The sequence below is a fragment of the Pseudopodoces humilis genome, chromosome 1 (genome assembly GCF_049639895.1).
Source record: "Pseudopodoces humilis isolate 2021_Gansu_Grassland_sample_001 chromosome 1, ASM4963989v1, whole genome shotgun sequence".
Classification (NCBI taxonomy): domain Eukaryota; kingdom Metazoa; phylum Chordata; class Aves; order Passeriformes; family Paridae; genus Pseudopodoces; species Pseudopodoces humilis.
The window spans coordinates 133,721,482-133,742,333 of NC_142200.1; the positions used below are offsets into that span (position 1 = coordinate 133,721,482).

General features: G+C 40.4%; 1 protein-coding gene across 9 annotated transcripts in view; it reads left to right on the top strand.

Annotated features, from left to right (window-relative positions):
• The first annotated feature begins 1,246 nt into the window (after positions 1 to 1,246).
• The window catches only part of MLLT10 (MLLT10 histone lysine methyltransferase DOT1L cofactor), a 133,246-nt gene continuing 113,640 nt past the window's right edge, over positions 1,247 to 20,852 (top strand). For 7 of the 9 annotated variants that reach the window (XR_015772120.1, XR_015772119.1, XR_015772121.1 and 4 more), the window contains exons 1-2: positions 1,247 to 1,667; positions 5,327 to 5,406. Coding sequence is in view for 3 of the 9 variants with exons in the window: in XM_014248596.2 (XP_014104071.1) it covers positions 1,499 to 1,667; positions 5,327 to 5,406 (249 nt within the window). In the remaining 6 variants the exon portion in view is untranslated. Of the gene's footprint in view, positions 1,668 to 5,326; positions 5,407 to 20,852 lie in introns of those variants that run through there. The other 2 variants (XR_015772124.1, XR_015772123.1) reach the window with 2 other exon arrangements.

The following is a 20,852-nucleotide window of genomic DNA, read 5'->3' on the forward strand; positions in this document are numbered from 1 at the left end:
AATAAATAAACAAATAAACAAATAATTAGTAGGCCGGGGGCAAGTGAGTGATCAGGATTTTGTAAGGCTGTGTTTAATTTCTCTATGCTGCTAATAATCACCACAATTAGTTCCTTCTGCTACAGGCATACCTGCTTACAATGGAGAATTGAATAGGCTGAGATTTTCGTCTCTGCTGACCACCTCAGCTCGCTCCCCCCAGTTTTTTTTCTCCCCCCCCCCTTCTTAATTTAGAGACAACAGAATTACAGAATTGTTTTACTAAAAAAAACCAACAATCGCCCAGCTTCTAGGAAGACATGTCCACCTCTGAGTAAAAGTAGAGAGCAGCCGTATTGAAGAACATGTTTGTTTTTTGTGTGTCTGCGGGCTCCCTGCTTTCTCTATTTTGTCAGATCTCCCGTTCAGCATCACTTTCGCTGCCGTGGCAGGAATAGCCAGGCAGCGCTGCATCCACGCCATGAGTTTTGAGGGAAGAGGAAAGAGCGGGATTAATAATGCATTAGCTTTGCAGCCCCATCGCAGGGAAAATAAACAAAATAGTAAAAGTTGCGGTGAGGGCAGGCAAGTGGCGTAATAGCGAGAACGCATTAGTCCTGCAGGCACACCGAGGGGATATAAACAGGATAATAAAAGTTGGGAGCGGGAATGCATTAGTCCTGCAGTCACATCAGGGGGAAAATAAACAAGATAGTAAAAATGATTTCGGGGGCGGTGGGGAGGGGGCGGGCGTGGGGTGCGGCCTTCCTGAAGGGGGCCCGCAGAGTGGCAGCGCGGGTGGGAGCGGGGCGCATGTCCGCCGCCCCGCCGCCCCCGCGGCCGAGGGGCGGGCGGGGGGCAGCGCGCCGCGCGTGTGGCGCTCGCGGGGGCGGGGAGGGCCGGGCGGGACGCGGCGCCGCGCGGGCTGTCCCGCGGCCCCGGCGCGCGGGGGGGCCCCGCCATGTCCCGTGCGGGGGACGGGCCGTGGCCGCGCGCCGAGGTGGGTGCGCGCGCGCGGGCCGTCAGATGCGCGCGGGCGCGGCGAGGGGCGAACGCGCCGCCGGCGGGGCGCCGCGCGCGCTCCCGCGCACGCTCTCTCGGAGGGGGCGGCGGTGGCGGTGGGAGGCGGAGGGGGCGCGCGCTCGGGGCGCCGCGGCGGCGCTCACGTTCCGCGGGCGGCGCGCGAACCCTCGCGAGGAGGCCCCGGGCCGAGGCCTGCCCGCCCCGCGGGCGCGCGCGCAGTGCGCCTGCGCGCCGGCGCCGCCGCCGTGCCCGCCCGCGGAGTCGCGTCCGCCTCAGGAGCCGCCGCGGCCCGACCGACACAGCCTGGCCGGTTGGTCGGGCGGGGGCGAGACGAGGCGTTCAGCCGGCGGTCATGGGTCCCGAAGCGCTGCCGCGGCGGCGGTGGCGGCGGCTGCGGCTGAGTGACTGAGGGGAGACCCCGCCGGGGGAGGGAGCAGGCGGAGGGCGAGGCGCGTGTGGCGTGCGCGGTGTTGACGACGGTGTTTTTAACCCTTAGATGGTCTCCAGCGAGCCGCTGCTGCTGCCGGTGTCACTGGAGGGCGAGTTCTCCAGTAGCATGAAGGAGATGATCGGCGGCTGTTGCGTGTGCTCCGACGAGCGGGGCTGGGCCGAGAACCCGCTCGTCTACTGCGACGGGCACGGCTGCAATGTCGCAGTGCATCAAGGTGAGCGGGCAGGCGAGGGCAGCGCCCCCGCTCCGGCCTCCAGCCTCGCCACTTCCTTCTTGGTGCTCCCTGTCTTCTTCCCTTGGGCCTGCTTCCTTCTTCTCCCCATCCCCCGGCCGTTTTTCCCCCCTTTTTTCCCTCCCCCTCCCAGCTCCTTCTTTTTACCCATGAAGCCTGCTTCCCTGTTTCTAAGGCCACGTGCTTTCTGGTTTGACTTGCTCTGTCATCTTCTCTCCTTCCTGTCTGTCTTTTCTCTCACATGAGACTTAGTATAGTATGTTGTCCTGCATTATGGCTGTGAGAAAGGAAGGACTCACCCTTCCAATTTTTTCCCCTTTCTTCTTCTGTATGTTTTCTGTGTCTGTTTCCCAGCCTGCCTCTGCACCCTGTTAACAACCTCATCTGCAACGTTTCAAAGACTCTGTAAAATTGCTTTTGGTCTTTGCAGAACTTGTTACTATATTCTGGTAGTTATTACCGTATTTCTTTTTTGCCCTGTGCGATCCCTGTTGTCCCTGCCTTTCCCAAGTTTTAAAAATTTATTTTGAGGGGCAGCCAGGAGACAAGGAGGGTTTAGGATTGGAAGAGAGGGGGTGTGTAGGAGAGACTTAGCTGTCATGTGATTTCTATCTCTGCCTGCCTTTCCTTGAATGTCATTTGGCTGATGTTTCCTGGTAGATGAAGAGGCTTCCTGTTGTGGTTCTGTAGGGGGAGGGTGCTGTTTGGAATGGCTAACGCTGGATTTGTTTGGCTTTGTGGAGGCCGGTTGGTTGGTTTCCAGCTCAGTTCAGGAGCTGACATGTTCCCTCTGTGATTGTTTTGTTTCTGTCAGTGGGTTGACCTTTTGTGTGAGAGCAGAGGAAGCGACGTTTCTGCTGCTTACATTGTAAAAAAGGAAGTCATCATAACTTTTCCTTTTTGTTAGCAGAAATAAGGAGTACGATGGTAGTTTTTCTGTACCAACTCCTAAGCAAGTCATATGAACTCAGTGACAGGCTTTTTGGCTACTTACAGGTGGTGGACAAATTGGAGGAGACAGAAAATTCTAAATCCAATTCATTAATCTGAATGCCTTGTGCGTGTGAAAATGCTACTAATGTGTGTCTCATGCTTGGTCTTAAATTGTGCTGAACATGATGTAATATAGTAGCTGGTTGTTCCAAGTATATGCTCCCTTTGTAAATTGACAAATGGTGAGAAGTAGTAATAATTTAAGGAGATACACAAAATAATTGAATTATTTTTGTTAACATTGGATTGAACACAGAGGGGAGCTGACATGATCTCTGGAATTAATCTGGTTTTGAATTGGTTTTCTGTCGTCTTAAGAGCTGAGTAATGTTAACCTGCAGGTTGACTGCTCTTGTGGAATCTTAGGATCATGAAGAAGAACACTAAAACATGAATACTTCTAGAAGTCATACCTGAAACAGGTATTCCTTTTGCATTATCTTGGACATCTTCCATTGTATCTAGAGCCTTGCTGATACTTTCAGTGAAAGAATTGGATGATATCAGCAGTTGGAGCTGAAGTAACAGGAACAAAAATCAGTTATAGAAAGTATTCCTAGTGTAGAGAGACACACTTCCGTAGGTATAAGAAAATGAACTTCTGTTTTTTAAAGTCATATCCAAGGCTGAATTGGAATCTGTCAGGAAGTATGCAAAGTACTGCTTGGTATAAATCCAGAAGCTGTTACAGAGATCTTAAGAAAAGAAGAACTCTGTGTTTTTATTTATTCTGCCATTGATACTTTACATTTTGGATTTTATATGTTATGTGAGGTGGTAGAGGAGGCATGTCCACTCTTTTGGTGGCTTCTCTGTAGTAAATGTAGTAGTGGTCAAAACTGATGCTCTGTATTTGAAGTATAAACAGCAGTGTTATCTGTAAAGCTTTAGTAACTGCTTTGGTTTTGTTATTATAATTATTCTTAGGTCAGAGGAAACTTTTCAGTTGTGAAGTAATTGGCAAGTTGTGAAGGACAAGATCTCTTCATGTATTTAAAGAAGCTTTGCATAGTAGTGGAAGTATACACAAAACTCTGTAAATGGTATCATGGTATATCAGAGTGCAAACATGTGATGGACTCTTCTAGGTTCCGGGTATACTCTGTTACCCTGGCAGATATAGAAGTACTTCAACTTTGGTCTTTGCCCAACTCTTGTTGCCTTTGGATCAGCCCTATCTCTGAGTAGCATTTTATACTTGTTTCCTATTCTGCGCTGTCACTTGCTAACCTAAGTGTATGATGGCACATTTAAAATCTCCCTCTTAATATATAAAGAGAAATTCAGAGTCCCCCCCCTCTGTGGTTAATATAGATGCAATGAAAACAAGTTTTTTTTTTTTTCTCATGTTAAAGAATTTTATTGTACAGTAGAAAGGGCTTATCAGAATAGTTTGGCCTGTAGGTACTTGAATAGAGTATTTGAAAATCTGACAACTGATCTTAATATGACTACATGTATGTATATAATAGGAAATGATTTCATTGACTTTCCTTCATAGAAATGAAGGTGTATTAGCCAGATGTTTTTATATTACTACTACGTTACTATTTTTCATCTCCAAGCTATCACAAAATCAATATATTTGTATAGAATAACTACAAGTTGCTAATTTAATCTCAACTTTCTTCATAACTTTAAATTAATCATATTTTTTTCTACTTACACTCTTAAACCCGATTTTTGTTTTTAAGTAACGTATGATTGTTGAGAATTGAGCCTGACTTACCTTTAATACTTTGGGAATATCTTTGAGCAAAATGTTTGTCTCTTTGGTTCCCTGTGACTTGCTTCACTCATACAAATACTAGAGTACACTCACAGCGCATGTGTTCTTGTATTTTCGATCTCTCTGTAACTCTCAAGGTTGCGTGATGAGTGGCTTTCAAGCATGAGCATGAGTCTTGCCAAATGGCTAAACGTTTTTTTGGTTGTTTTTTTTTTTTTTCTGTGGAATTTTGTAAAAAACTCTTGGGGTTGCTTTTATATACTATAAAAATATAGATGACTGTCTTTCAGATAAATCTACATGTCTGAAAATCTCTTTCCTAAGGATTTATGTTGTTGCCTGGCTCAAGTTGCAACTAATCCAAGTCCTGATTCTCAGTTCAGTTTGTATTTACAGCTCTGTGAATTTACTGGGGTAAAAAAGTGAACTTTGTTCAGTTTACTATGGATTTTCTGCTTAAGACCAGTTAATTTACTTATAAGAGTAAGAAAACTGGATAGTAAGTGTATGAATAAATGTCTTAGGAAGAACTCAGGTTTGTAAGTTTTAATTTTCTCTTTAAAAAACCTCATAATGACATCATCGTCAGCATCCATCATCTCACCTGTTTTGCAGGTAAATGAATAGCAAAAGAGGTCAAATATGAAACATTGCTGCTTTTGAATGGTTATGTTACTTTTCAAGCTAATGTTTTTTTTTTTTCATTTAACAAATTCTGCATAGTTTTTAAAGCTATGCTTGTACTTAGTTTCTTGTACTTCTATGATAGGATTTCATGTGCAGTGTATAGATGTCAATTTGGCTTCCTTGACAATTAAAATTATGTGAGGTCAACTAATGGTAAGCTTCTTTTAGATCATTTTATTAGTATTGTAGTGCTATTTATGTTTGCTGAAATGTTTTGTCTTGTTCAAAACAGCTTGCTATGGAATTGTTCAAGTACCCACTGGACCATGGTTTTGCAGAAAGTGTGAATCTCAGGAAAGAGCAGCCAGAGTGGTATGTGTTTTGTTTATTAAGCAATGCTAGTTATAATATTTGTGTGGGTAACATTGACCCAAGTGTTACAGTGATAACAGAAGAGAGCTTTGCTTTCTGTTATAATTCATCTAAATGCTATTCAGAAAGACCATTTATCTTATTTTTTAAAAGTGGAAATATGTAACTGTCTCTGAAGTATTCTGACAGTGTCAGGGTGTGGGGTTTTCATTTCTTAGGTGGTGGGGTTTTTTATTTGTTTGCTTGTTCATTTTTTATCCTTTTTTTTGGTCCATGGTGTAGGTTTTTGTTAATTTTGTATGTTTAACACTTACATAGCTACAGGATGTAAATAAAATCTGTGTCCAATTTTCTTTTACATTGCCAGTTAAAAGCTTCAGTCTAGGAACACTCCCAATAAGTAATGTTGTTAATTTCAAAAACTAATGCTTACTTGGAGTGTGATACTTAGAATTGAAGAAGTATTTTCTTTCTGGTTTTCTAATTATTTTATGGTAGATATTGGGTATTCTGATAATGCTTTTTTTTTTTATCATGGTTACATTAGGTTTTGTTTTGCTCAGACTTGTATGTGTGTTAGATGAAATTGGGTGATGTCAGGCATTTTTAGAAGAAGAGAATCCCATTTCTTCCTGCTTGGCACTTCTTAGTTTGTCTTCCAGCAAAAGATAAACTAAGAGAAGTGAGGATATTTAGAAAGACTCAGCTGTTCCTTTGCCCCTGAAAAAAAATTCATTGTTAGAGAAGGTGGTGCAGCATCTTAGAGCAGTGTGTAAACTGTTTCTAACTTTAAAAACAAATGAGGAGTCAGAGACCAAATTTTTAGTTACTGTCTGTGACTATCAGTGTGTTTACATGACCTGTTTGCTGTACCTATTTCCTTTTCCAATAGAAAGTGCTATAGAAATGGTGACAAGACTTACTGCTGAATGAGTTTTTGGCACAGGTCTAAAGAATCTTGTTCCTCTGTTTTTTTCCACTTTGTGCTGCTAACGTATTCATAATGCCCAGGGTAATCCCTGGTAATGCCTTAGTTCTTCCAAAGCAGGCCTGTTAGTGGGAGCAGGAAGGGATTGATTTTTGTATGCTCTTCAAGTATTTGTCAATTGAAAATCAGAACCCTTTCTAAAGAAAGGCTGTTTCTTTTCCTGTGAGACCATCAGTTGTGTAAAGTTTTAAGAGTAGCATTTTTTACAGTTGCTGAGTTTCATATATACAGGTTGATAACAAAGTTAAAAATACAGAGGAGAGAGAAGGACAGCTGGTGACTACAAGAGGATGATAGGAAATCCTTGTGGTTTGGTTGGTATATAATTAATCCTGGCTTCTTGTGGCAAGAGGAGTGAAAAAGAACTGTCCAGAGTTCTATAATAAACAGTATCTCACTGCATTATGAAAATTTCTCGAGTTTACCAAGAGAATAGCTTTGATAGACTAGTTTACTTTGCTGTTTGAACTGAAGAAGCAGTGATAACTGAATTTTCTGCCTGGTGTATACTGTTTTTGTTTCTACCAAACAGTGTCTGTTCAGATCAGTAGTTTGATTACTGATTCTGTTTTGAAAAAAGAAATCCCATTTGTAATGTAGTGTAGATTTAAGTGGTTCTCAGGTGAAACCGATTGCATGTGAGATATGACAGCTGAAGTTTTACCAACTATTTGTATATTAGCGAGTTAGAAACATGGTGGCTGCATCTGTGGTGTCTTGCCATTCAGAAACTAAACTCAAGCCCTGACCACATTATGGAAACTAGAGCTTTGCAGTAAGCAGTTTACCAGACCCAGAAGTTTTAACACGCTTACAAAAGTAAACATCCTATCATCACTATATGAAACTGAAGCTTAGTTTTTCTGTTGGCCTTTTTGCCTATAAACAAATCCAGAATTAAATTAACCATATTACATTGACAATGCATCTGCTTGCTTACTTTTAATCTTTTAAACGACCTCAGTATTGCGCTCAAGGCATATTTTCCATGCTGATGCTGTCTGTGTTGTGTGTTTTTGGAGTGTGTTTCTTGGTTGATCATCTTCTTTGAGCTTCAGTTGCTGGGCAAATAAATTCATTCTGATAAACAACAGCAGTTAATTACTCACACTAAAGTTAATTTTGCTTTAACAATGAAAAGAGATGGACTAACTCAGGGGCAGATAATGTAAGTTGGTGGGTCACCAAAGAAGTTCACTTAACAGCAGACTAGGACAGGTGGCTTCCCATGTACTTTCAAGTATTATGCGCCAGCGTGTACTGTGTTCCCTTTCTGTTGTGGGCTGCCTCTAGGCTGGTACGTGCTGGGTGGGAACCAAAGTGGTGGCTGGTTAACTTCTCTGTTTTTGTTGGTGAGCTGGGAGCCAGCGTCTTGGCTGCTGAATGCTCCGTTACTAGTTGGAAAGCACTGCTCTATGCTGGACAAGTCATTCTGAATTTTGGCTCTAGGAGAGTTACGTTTTTCTCTGTGTGTGAGAGAAAGTGTGACTTTTCATAAAACTGAACTGTTTGGATAATGGATATATTGAGGTGGCTGGTAATTATACTTAGTTTTTAATCATACTTATGTAGTACATAATTGAAGATCGTAATCCCAGTACTCACTCTTTACGTCACTGTATAAGTTTTTAACTATTGCTTGTAAAATCTTAGTTTTCTCTAAATCTGCTCATTTATCTTAACTGACCTATGGTGAGCTTGAAATTCAAGTCTCTTCAAGATGGGTGGTGACTGCCCCCAGCTTTGCCTGTGTCAGCACCAGCTGTTATTACCGTGCATAGTGGGTCCTTTTGGTGTCTTCAGTTGTACCTGAACTTCTGAGTCAAAAAGCAGGGCAAATACATATTGATGTAGAAAAAAATAATTTTGAAGTCTGTGTGAGGTTGTTCATCTATGGACTATTACATAAGGGACTTTGGGTCCTGTCTTAAGAAATTGGATGGTGCATGTACGTTGTCTAAGGGCTGATAGTTCTGGTAGCCAGAGAAAGACTGGAGAACTAAGTTTGGGATTTGTAGCACAACTGTTGTTCAAAAAGACTTTTTCCCCCCCATAATAATCCTGCTGGGTGTCAAACATCTTCCTTGATGATCTTATGTTAAGAATAATTTAAATATAGTATATATTTATATATACTATATATATAAATGCGTAAAAATAGACAATGTGTTTATGGTTTACTACAAACTACTACTATTCATACTCATCATGAAGGAGCTGCAGTAATCTGTGTGATAGAGATACCAGGCAGGAGTTCACCATTTGTACAGGTAGCTTGTTCAGGCTTGTTAGCTATGTGTAGGTCCTGTTCTTCTGAGTCCAACTTGATTCAGAGAGACCAGGACATCTCTGTACTGAGCTTAAGTGTTAAGAATTCCAGGAAGTTTTACTACCTCAAAGTGTAGCTCAGATGCTAAATGTGAGGTTGGATTGCTTGCATTGCAGGTGAATCATTATGCTGTTTGATCTGTTTCACTGGAGTATAAATATTGTAAGCCTGTCCTTGCATCTGGAAGAATCAGTTTGGACTTGGTACAAATTACTCTAATGTCATATTGTGGTATTTTTTTCACTTGGTATTTCTGTGGATTTTTTTTTTTGTGGAGTGGCTTATGAAGTTAAATGTAGTTGTGGTTCAGAACTGAGTCAGCACATTTGTAGGACACTACAGCTTGTCTAATAAGCCACCTGGATTTTAGTCCTGGGCAATGTGCTGAGGGGGCTGTGACTCTGTGTAGAGCTAGCCACATAAGACTTGAGATAGCATCCATCTGTATCTTAGCTCAGGCTGGCATAACTGGAGTCTCTGTGCTTGCACTTGTGTTTCTTGGAACTTGGTGTGGAGACAAAAGGACTGTCATTACAGGGTAAGTTTAGACCATACAGTACTCAGTACTTAAAGGTTCAGAGCAGTAGAAATGCAGCTATACTGTTTACCCAGTTCAGGTATGCTGTGTGCTCATAGCAATAGGTTCCTGCTGGTTATCCTACGAGACCTGAGCTGCACCTGCATCTGCTGCACAGATGATCCAGAATCTGAACACTTGAATTTTAATATTTTTTTTAAAATTGTTAATACAACAAGAGTTGGAGCTCTCTCCAAATTCTCTTTTTAAAAAAATGTTTCATCACATTGATCTACAAATTTTCTTTGTAGAGTTGCTCATAAGAGTTGTTTGATATATCCATGCTTTCGCACCTCACCCCAGCATTTATGTAGTGTAAAATAAGCATAGGTGCAGTATTATTTGCCTTTTGCCTAAACAGAAAAAGGCAAATAAGGAGGAACTAGGAATGCAGCTTTTCGATATGCAGACACGTTTGTGATAAGAGCTCTGACACTTCTGGCTCAGCAGGCTGCCTGCAGGGGAGTGGGATCTGTACTTATTAACACCTGTATCTGTAAACTAGAATGAGTGTTGATAAATGTGGTCACAGTACAGGTGAACTAAACTTTATTTTAGAAGAAAACTTGCTGTTTTTTTTTTTTTTTTTCAATTTGAGTACTGTACATCAGTATAATATACTAATATACTGTGCAGTCTCCTTGAAGATACCCCTTGAAATAATTCTTAATGTTGAAATTAATGTTTCTTTAATGTGTATCCATATTTTTACTAAAAGTACTCTTTATGTAAGAATATTAGTACAGCTACTTTAAGAATATCGTAACAAATATTACTAGAAGAATTGCTTTAGTTTTGAATGCACTACAGAAAAATTGATCTGTTGCTTTTGTTATTTGTCTGGCTTTTATGAATGATGGCAGTTTAGAAGGCATTAAATATTAGTTTGTAGCTGCATATCTTGAATAAAAAGTCTGCCTAAGGATATTTAGGTAGAACATATTTTATTGTGTTTGTGTGACAAGATTTTGTTAATAAGGGGCCTACAGGAGAGATTTCTCTCAAAAGCTGCCAGAAACTGGTAACTAGTGAGTGATCTCTCCCTGTCTTTATGTTGACCTAGGAGCCTTTTCTTCAATTTCTGTGCCCTGTCCAGCTGAGGAGGGGAGTGACAGAGAGCATTGGTGGGCACTTGGTATCCAGCCAGGTTCAACTTAACATGGTGTGTCTTGTTTCCACAGATGGGGCATAAGGAAGTCAGGATAAGGAAAGTAATTGGGGAGGTAGCAGGCAAAACTTGGACTGAACAGAATTAGAGAAAAAAGTGGAATGATTGTGGGGACTTTGTGTTGTTCTGATTGTGGTGAAGGTGAAAATTTTTATTTTGAAATACTATTGATTGAGTGATGTGTGTTTCTTGTCCATTACATAGATAGGTGAGTGTTGTTTGCTTTGCATTTCATGAGTATGAGAAAATACTTTTTTCCTGTGCATATTTTGATGGTGTATGTAGTGAATACAGACCTAAAACCTTACTGTACTGCAACTCAAAATATGAGAGAATTGCAGTTTCTGGTCTTCAAGGTTAGAAGTACAAGTGGTGAAGGTGCTGCAGAAGTGCAGTACAGTTTCTGTGTGCTTCCCTGCTGTTTCAAAGTGGGAGTATTAATGCCATTTCTGATTGTGCTTCCTTCATGCTTTTTTTTTTTTCTTCCTTTTTTCTATGTACTGCATTTTTCCCTGCTTGTATGCATACTTGTTACTAGGTTTGTAAATACACAGACAAGTTCACAAACTTACCTGAAGCACTTTCTTACAGCAGAGAAAAGGTCTGCAACTTTTCTTCTAAGTTTTCATTAGCTACAGTAAACTGAAATGTACATGTAATTTGTGCAGTAGTTTATAATTACATAATGCAGATTACGATTACATAGAGTATTCAGGCTTTAAAACAGTGTTACATCATTCAAGTACTACTTGAGTGAAAATTTTTTAGCATAGATGTCAATATAACAGGTACTTCAGTAAATAGTCCAAAGGTTCTTTGGCAAAATTACTAACCAAAGTGAGGCTAGAATGAAACATTTTCCCTTACAGGAATTGCATAATCCTTATGTGGAAATATTTTATGACTGTTTGTTTCATTGTATTCACTGGCAGAAGAAGTCTCTGAAATAAGCAAGGAGTTCCTCAACTCGTAAGAGAAGCCTTGCTAAGAATTAATGCTAATGTTTTATAGCTAGGAATTTTTAGGATAAAACTGTGGTATGTTGCAGAAGATCATTGAAATGAGCCATTGTATACGGTATATTCTTCATGTAGATTGAATTGGGTCAGTTGCATACTTTCAAGATGATAAAAAAAAATTGGATGTTTAGTTGGGAATGCAGCCAAATGTGACAGGCATTTCTCACAGCCTTCTGATGCTTTATATTGAAGATCAATGTGTGAATCTTTAACTTTATGTATGTTTATAATTTGGATTCTTGCAACATCTAGCAGGGCTTACAAGTCTTAAGTATATGGTAGGAGATTTATGGTTTTGGACTTGCAAAGTTGGAGTAGCTAGATCCATAAGACGCTTTGTGTCATCACTATGTTACATTGTACTCTACATTATCTCACTTCCAGTTACCTTACATACCTCACTGAGTGAAAGTATGACTAAATGTCACCTGTAGTACTGAGGGGATGGTCTTGGAAGAATGCTGATTTGCATGTTGAGTGCCTCTAATCTTCTTGTCATAGTCTACAAATTTATTATCTATAGTAGATATTTTTGACAGAGCTAACTGAATCTGCATATATTTTTATCTGATGCCTTCATAAAAAGATTTAGGTTGAGTCTTTTTAATTTATCCAGGTATTAACCCCAAAATGCTTCAGGTAGTCAGTCTATTTTTCTTCTACCTGTCAACTGTCTGCTTTAAAAAAAAAGTTCTTTCCTTCTCCTGGGACAGATGACTGAATAGAGATGGGGCAGAGATTTGGCAAATTTGTCAGCATCAAGAAATGGTTATTTGAAGATGAAGATGACTTAATTTCTTAAGTTGTCAAGTTGCAGAACATAGCACTTTGGAAGAGAAGTACTGACAGCATGCATTCGTTTGCTCTATTAGTGATGTCAGCCAGTTGGGGATTCTTGGATGTGGCAGAAGATACTTTGATTCCTGTTGGTTCTTCATTGTGGTTTATGAATGCTGGAGTCTGGTGTGAATCATAGTGAAGCATTGCAACTTTAATTTGCCTCTTTTTCGGTATTTGACAAATTGTGTAGTTAGCTCCTTGCTGACTTTAGCTTCAAATCATGGCATGGTTGTAAGCTATCTTTATAGAGTCATTTAGATCAAAATAGTGAAAGTGGGTATTTTGTGAGTTTATAAGGCTTACATAGGATTTATAAGGTCTGAAGATACCATAGGTTGAGAATATTTATAAAGTATATTGCTATCCCACTGTAGTTTAGAAACTGGTAAATAAGGAAGTGTGGGTTTGGTTTTGTAGATAGAAGTCTCTTCTTTGGCTGTGTCAAGTGTTGCTAAAGCAGCTCATCCTTTTTACAGCATTGAACAGAAGAAAAATAAAGAAGACAAGTATTACAAAGCATGGACGTTAAAATAAAAAGAATAAAAAGAAACTCTAATGGGAATTTTCATAGTACCTAGTTGGTTTTAAAGTAAAAGCATGAAAGAAATTATCAGTAAAATATGAGAGTATAAACATTTGGTGTAGGAAGATAGCCTAAGTTTGGTGTGAGTAGAAGTTCAGTAATTTTCAGCAACTGCTGGAAATGCTTATGAGTTTTACTGGACTTTCTGGAGGCTTCAAGGGCTGAGATGTTGATCTTCCCTGATTAGTCTTTGTACGTTGGCAGTAGTGATCTTGCTTCACTGAAGATGGCTTGAAGCAGAGAATAGAAAGATGAGATGTCACTGCATTCTGAGGGCTGGGGGTAAGCTGTGGCCAGCAGATGCAGATGTGGGCAGTCTGAGCCTATCCTATTGCTGGATCTGTTCTTGTGCTACCTACCTGTAGACTTGCATCTATTGATATAATTTATGCAAAGATCTAAATTTCCAGATAAAAATATCTTGGCAGCAGTGCTGCCAATTTGCATGACTCTGCAGATTGTCTGCGAGTTTTTCTTTTTGCTGTCTAGTTTTGCAAAAACTGTTCCTTGTAGGCTCTAAGGTACTTGTTTTTCTGTAGATAGCTAAATTTGAGTTAGGTTTTCTATTAACTATAATCTAGTTGTCTGTGGTTCTTAATTTCAGTTAGCACACTTTCATTGAGCTGTCTTTAGAATGTGGTGTTTCTCTATAGACAGAGCTGTGTTTACATCGTTTGTTCAATACCGTATTTTTCTGAACCTAACATGAATTAATCACTAAGTTAGACCAAATTTTTCCAGCTTTATTGGGGGGAAAAGAGAATTTTTCCTATCTTCAGTGTTTTCATTCCAATGTTCATGTTTTATATTTTTGCTTTTATATTCTTTTTCTATTGATGAAAACACACTAGGGTAAGAGGAACATGGAAAGTATAAAAGGAAATTAGAAAATATAGTATTCTTTCCCCTGGAGAAAATGAAATACTAATTTCAGATCCTTTAGGGGAGAAGGAAAATAAATAACAAGAACGTTTTGACCTCCGAAGATAATTTTTCATTGAAAGAAGTGAATAAACTTCAAATAGTTATGTACAGGTTGGATGATGTATGTACAGCATTGGCATAACTGGAACTCTAGATGTGATTTTTAATAAACTTTGTGTTCAGTGCGGTTTTTTGAATAGTCTTCATTTCTCAGAATATTTATGTTTTTGACAACAATAGTTATGTGTTTGCCAGCGTTAAATTGTTTTGCTTTAACTAAAATAACTACCCATATCAAGATCTTGACCTTTTTAAACCAGTTTTGAAATCCATATTAAGATATTATTAGGGTATTATTTGAATTAGTAGTATTTAAGACTACCTAGCATATTTGAAATCCGTAGGATTGGGAAAGATCATCTTAGATATAACAAAGAATATTACAGGTGACTTCTACAGGTGTCATTTTTTCCGGTAACACCCAAGGGTGAGACAAAATGTTATGGAACACTGGTGAAAGCAGGTGAAGCTGTACCATAGAACTTGGGATATGAGTATCTGGACACAGTCATTTCTGCTGCAAGCTTCTGCAGCTACTGATAAGTGGGAGTCAGGGCTGCTAAGAGCATCATGGGCTGCCAGTTGGAAAGCCATCGATTAGAAACTAACCCTCTGATCAGTTGCTTTGCTTACCTTTCTAAATATGTCTTTGTGCTTTGAGAAAGTGTGTTGAGTTAGTACATTTTGATATGCACAGAAATACAGCATGGTGTGCTGTAAAAGAGATGTATTTGAAAGAAAATTCAGAAGTAAAGCAATAAAAGGCTTGGTAATTGACTCTTTCCTTCTAGGTTAGTCTTAAAAAAAGTCCTAAGAGTTTAGAGAAGTCATAGAACCATCTAATGGTTAAGGTTGGAAACAAACTCTATGATTGTTGAATCCAGCCGTTAACTCAGTACCACTGTGTTCAACACTAAACTGTGTCTATAAGTGCCACATCCACATGCCTTTTGAACACTTCAGGGATAGTGATCTTGCCACTTCAATGGACAGCCTGTTCCAATCGGCCTGATCACCCTTTCAGTGAGGAATTTTTTCCTAATATCTAATGTAAACCTCCTCTGGTGCAGCTTGAGGTCATTTCCTCTTATCCTGTCACTTGTTACCTGGGAGAAGAGACTGACACTCACTTTGCTGCACCCCTTATCTGAGAACACAGAGATGTGCAGTTTGTAGATAAGCTACAAGCCTCCTCCAGGCTAAACATCCCCATCTCCCTCAGCTGTTCCTCATCAGACTTTTGCTTCAGGCCCTTGCCCAGCTCCATTGCCCTTCTCTGGACTCTCTCCAGTACCTCAATGTCCTTCTTGTAGTGAGGGTCCCAAAACTGGACTCAGGATTCCAGGTGTGACCTCACCAGTGCCGAGTACAGGGGGATGGTCACTGCCCTGGTCCTGCTGGCCACACTGTTGCTGATCCAGGCCAGGATGCCATTGGCCTCTTGGCCACCTGGGCACTGCTGGCTGATGTTCAGCTGCTGTTGAGCAGCACCCCCAAGTCCTTTTCCAACTTGCATCTTTGCAGCCACTCTGCCCCAGCCTGTAGCACTGCAGGGGTTGTTGTGAGCCAAGGGCAGGACCAGGCACGGGGACTTGGCCTTGTTGAACCTCAGACCTCTGGCCTCTGCCCATCAATGCAGCCTGTCCAGATCCCCTGCAGAGCCTTCCTGCCCTCCAGCAGATCAACACTCCCACCCAACTCAGTGTGTCTGCAGACTGACTGAGGGGGCCCTGGATTCCCCTCATGTGGATCATTGCTGAAGATATTAAACAGAACTGGTGCCAGCCCTGAGGAGCACCACTGGATGTGATTCCATTCACCAGCACCCTGTGGGCCCAGCCATCCCAACAGTTCTCTACCTGTCCTACAGAGCACCTGGCCAAGCCATGAGCAGCCAGTTTCTGCAGGAGGTGCTGTGGGAAATGGTGTCAGAGGCTTTCCTGAAGTCCAGGTAGGCACATCCAGAGCCTTTCACACATCCACTAAGTGGGTCACTTTGCCACAAAAGGAGATCAGGTTGGTCAGTCGGGACCTGCCCATGCTGGCTGGGCCTGATTTCCCTGGTTGTTCAGCATATGCCTGTGATGGCACTCAAAGTGATCTGCTTCATGACCTCTCCAGCACTGAAGTTAGGATGATAGTCCTGCAATTCCCTGGATCTTCCTTTCAGCCTTTCTTTTAGATAGGTGTCTCAGTTGCTAATCTCCAGTCAGCTGAGACCTCCCTGGTTAGCCAGGGCTGCTGGTGAGTTGGCAAGCTCTTCTGCCAGCTCTCTCAGTATCCTTGGGTGGATCCCATCCAGCCCCATAGACTTGTGGCTGTCTAAATGGCATGGCAGGTCACTGACAATTTTCCTCCTGGATTATGGGGGACTCTGTTCTGTTCTCTGCTTCTGTCTTCCAGCTCATGTTTTCACTAAAATGTGAATTAAAATTGCCACAAGTGGATTTAACTATTCTTCTGTTTGTTTAGTGATTAACAGGAGCAGCAGAACAAAATGTTTTGTCTGATAACTTTTAACTCCTGTTGATGAAAAAAAAAATTAGAAGAGCTTGAGTGTTTGAGTTCAGGAACTGTTATGCTGCTGATTGTATGTAACTTGCTGTTTTTGTTATTTCTAACTTCATGGATCATGTATTGCAATCTCATAGAGTTGTTTCTTTCAGTTAAATACTGTTGGGACTTGGGGTTTTGTTGTTTTTTTTTTTCTCCTGTTTTCAAGCAGTATGAAACAGTAATTCTGTTATCAAAATGCACTTTGGAGAATAAAAACTGTTCTGGAAGTGTGTCGTGCTGAGTATATGCATCTTGACAGGGAATTTAAGATTCCAAATGCAACATTTTGCATATATGGCTGATGCATGTTGAAAATCTTGAAATACATGAATGTCAGGGAAATATCAAAACAAAATTGAGCAAGAAATCTGTCTGTATTGCTACCAACATAAAATTAGTCTGTTTCAAGTATATGCTTTTTTTCTTTTGATTTTTGTTCTTTCGTTCTTTCTTTGGTTTTTTCTTACCTTTGTTTCTGTAAGGCCGTTGGTTGGACTGCCACTCTGATTTGTAGCCAGTGTAGATAATGCGCAAATAATGTAGTTATATCACTTATATCCTTTCCTGACCACCTGTCTGTGTTCCTGTTACATTTGTTATCTGTTGTTGTTCTTGTAGCCTTATGGAAAGGTGGCTCAGAGAAGTGATCTGACTGAAAAAAAAAAATTCTTAAGTTACTCGTTAGGATTTCCATATAGTCAATTGTGAATGCTTTTCCCAGAGCAAGGAAGACAGTAGAAAGGACACAGCAGGCGATGGTCAGTGATCTTCTGGCAGCACAGTGCAATTATGCTACCTTAAAGTGAGCCTGTAGTAAAGTAAGCTGGAACTGCAGCCTGATGTCTTGGCTAAATTTAAGGAACTGTGGTCTGTTTAATCTGCTGTAGATCTTGTGGTATTTAGGTTAACAGGTCACATTGAAAGAAGCGTTTTATTGCCTCATTGCAATGCTGGGAATTCAGTCCTGCAGGATTTTACTTGGTTGACAGTCATTATTCAGGTGAATGGTTCCAATGGCCTAGCTTGGGCCACAGTTCAGTAAATTACTTGCACAAGAATTCGCTGACTTTTGTTTTCTTATAACAAGAGACAGCATATAATGGATGTCTACAGATGATGCTTTATGAATGTGCTCCAAATTTTCAGAACCCTGAGGGAAGAACAATTTTATATTCCTATTACTATTTTTCTTCTCTCCTGCTTGTATAGTCTTGTCCTTGTCTCTCTTTATCTTCCCTATTTACCATGTGTCTTTTGCTCTTGCCCTTCATTTCAACATGAATAAGATAGTCTATTGGATTGAATCAGTTTCTCTATGCCTTTCCAGTTGAAAAATTGGTATAGCTAGGTTTACCAAAAAGACTTGAAAAACAGTATTTGTTTAATGTTACCTAATGCTGGTTAAGGTAGCTCTTAGTCCTGGTTAAAACAGAAAGGTGTATTTATCTAGAATCGAGGAAGAACACTTTATACCACAATGTAGTGGAGCCAAGTTGGACTGTAACTGATTCAGTATGGGAAGCTGGAATTATTTAGCTTCTTGTTTTACTTTGGTCTTCCATTTTTGCAACTTTTTTCTGATGAGTATCTTTAGTGGACACCTCTGTTCTTTTCCTTTTTTTTAAATTTTTTTTCTTGTTGTTGATGTTATTATTTCAGTTCTTTATTTCTTCTTGCTTATTTTTACTTTTTAAATAATGGTGAGGAGATAAAAAGTTTTTCTTTTTCTGCATGGATCTCTCATGCTTCTGATTTTAGTTCTCTGCTGGGTGATGTTTAAAGACTGGACTCCTCAGGAGGCAATGGGTTTTTCATCAGACCCAGGCAATCTCAATTCGCCTGAATGCTAAAGGTGTAGGATCAGTCTTAGTTTACTTAATTAAGTTGCTGTTTATGTAGCTCAGAAGTGAGTTGTGACAATCATGCTGTCAGACTCTTCCAGCTTCACAGCTTTGAAATTGGTTTCACTTTAGTCCTCTCCAGGAGACCTCGTAGTCCAAAGCCATTCCTGCTGAGAGTTCACCCTAGTTCTGCATGGACAGAAGCTAGATCCATGAACTTAGTCTCTCCCACCAAAGAGCTGCAAAAGTGAGATGTCCTTACACTGTGTAAGGACAGGAAGGAAAAGGATGATGTCATTTTCTACAACTTCATTGTGTTCCTTCAGTCAGTATTTGTATCTTTATGCAGATCTAATTCAGCTGCCTGTACCTACAACCCACATGTGCTGCTGCACCTCCCTGTATTGGACTGGTGCCCTTTAGCACACGAGAGGACATTGTTATTCTCTAGGGTAACAATTGGCCTCTGTAGTGTTCATGTTTGCACTGTTTAACCTAATGATGTTTATCTGGATTGTTGATCTGTCATAGCGGTTTGCCCTATTTGTCCTATGATATCTTGTAGGTGTTGTATCTGCTCTTGCTACCTACTCCCTCTGCCCTGCACAGCTGGTTATAAATTCCCCACAGTGTTTCTGAATGCTCAGACAATAAATCTGTGTCAGAAATCCCTTGCCAGAGATCAAACTTAGAACACACAACTGCAGAAAAGAGCCCTGTCATGGTCCATGTTCTCAAATATTAAAGACCATCTGTATGGATCATCAGATTATTCCATATACTGTGTTGCATCATCAACATGCATGATAAAAAGATCAAAATATTAGTCCATCCATTTTAGAACTAGTAATAAAGTGTTAGTTTAAAGAAAAAAAAATAATCTCTTCTAGCTGCTTGTCTTAAGGCATGAGATTCACTGTTCCCACCTGGCAAAGCTCCTGCTTTTACTATGTGGTGTGTATTGAAACTTGACAGAGCAGAAATGGGTAATGGAATCTGAGAATGTTGAGGCTGGGAACTAGTTAGGTTCCTAATACAGAGAAAGGGTGAAGGGCTCCAGCTCACTGTCTGCTCTGTTAGCGTACTAGGGTGTTACTTTATTGCAGATTGTAGCCAGATTTCATGGCACCAGAAGTGCTCTTTGTTATCAAAGTGCAAATATCTTTGCGGAATAACCAATTGTGAGCACCGTGAGAGATGAGTGCAATTCTGCACTCAAGTTTTCTTCCACTGTCAAAGCATTCTCCTCCAGTTTTCTGTCTTGCATCTCCTCTGACTGGTTGCAGCCAGGACTGCAGACGATTAATGAGGGACCTGAGTCCTTGTAGACATAGGAGACAAATCAGGTGAAGCTGATGAGACTGAATGGAGCCTGCATAAAGGACCTCTTCTGCAAAAAGGGCTGGCTCAAGTCATTGCACCTTAGTGTCCTATGATAATTTTGATTTATTTTGTGATAAGGTTTGCACAAGAAGCTTGCTAGTTCTTTAATTTCTGGTGCTGCAGTGCTGTGGCTCCCTGATTTAAGTTTTGTTGATGGAACTGTTTGTGGGATTATACTTAAATTGCATCTGTTATATGACCTGAATTAAAGATGTTAAGATGTTTATTTCATTCAATTTCACGGATATGTTCTAAGAGGCAGCCCTACAGATAGTTGTGTCAGTACCTGAGGGAGAAATTAATGAGGGGGAGGTGAAGGGGAGAACCTCCTAAACTGGTTTTGCCACTAGAGAAGAATGTGTGTCAGACTTCCATAGGCTTGCAGAGGTGGGGCAAGGTAGAAGCTGTTAACAGCTTCTCTCAGTTACATCATCTTGTCTCATTGGCTTTAAGCTGCCAGCTTGTGGCTTTGCTGTGGGAGCAAACTTTATTCCACTGTGACCATCGATACATACCAAGCTTCTTTCATTAGGAATCTGACTGAGTGTATCAGAAATTCACTGAAATGAAACTGTTGCTACTGTGTATCTCTCAGCACTTGAGTATTCAATATCTGGAGAGCTGAGTGGAGATACAGCTCACAAATATACTGTATATGTAGGATTTTGTTTAAAATGAACCAAGTAGTTCATTTCAGAGTCTTGACAAAAAAAAAAAAAAAAAAAAGTGTAATGATCCAAGTCTGCAGGCAACTTGCAGAATGATTAAGATGTTTTCTGTCACTTTTATATCTAAGTTTCTCCAAAGACTTAATGCTGACTTTCAATAAATTGCTGATCGTTTTAGTGAGTGTGAGAGAAGAGTGAAGCAAGAAGGCTGTAATCCTATAGATTCTTCTTTCTGTGTGCAGCTCTCTACGCCAGTGCACTGAGAAAAAATAATAGAATTTTTTTTCTAATTTACCCTCCATTAATGCCTCTTTGCTGCTAATATAAAATTTTTTACACATGGAGAAAGATAGTCTTAAAAATTTACAGGTTAAGATAGTCCTCAAGATATACTTTAACCATATGAATTTCAGGAATGGAATTTCTAGTTCCTCAAATAAGTTTGCACAAACTGTTTCTGAGGCACTTCTAGTGTCATAGCTTCCTTTATCTGTTGTGTTGTCAGTTAGC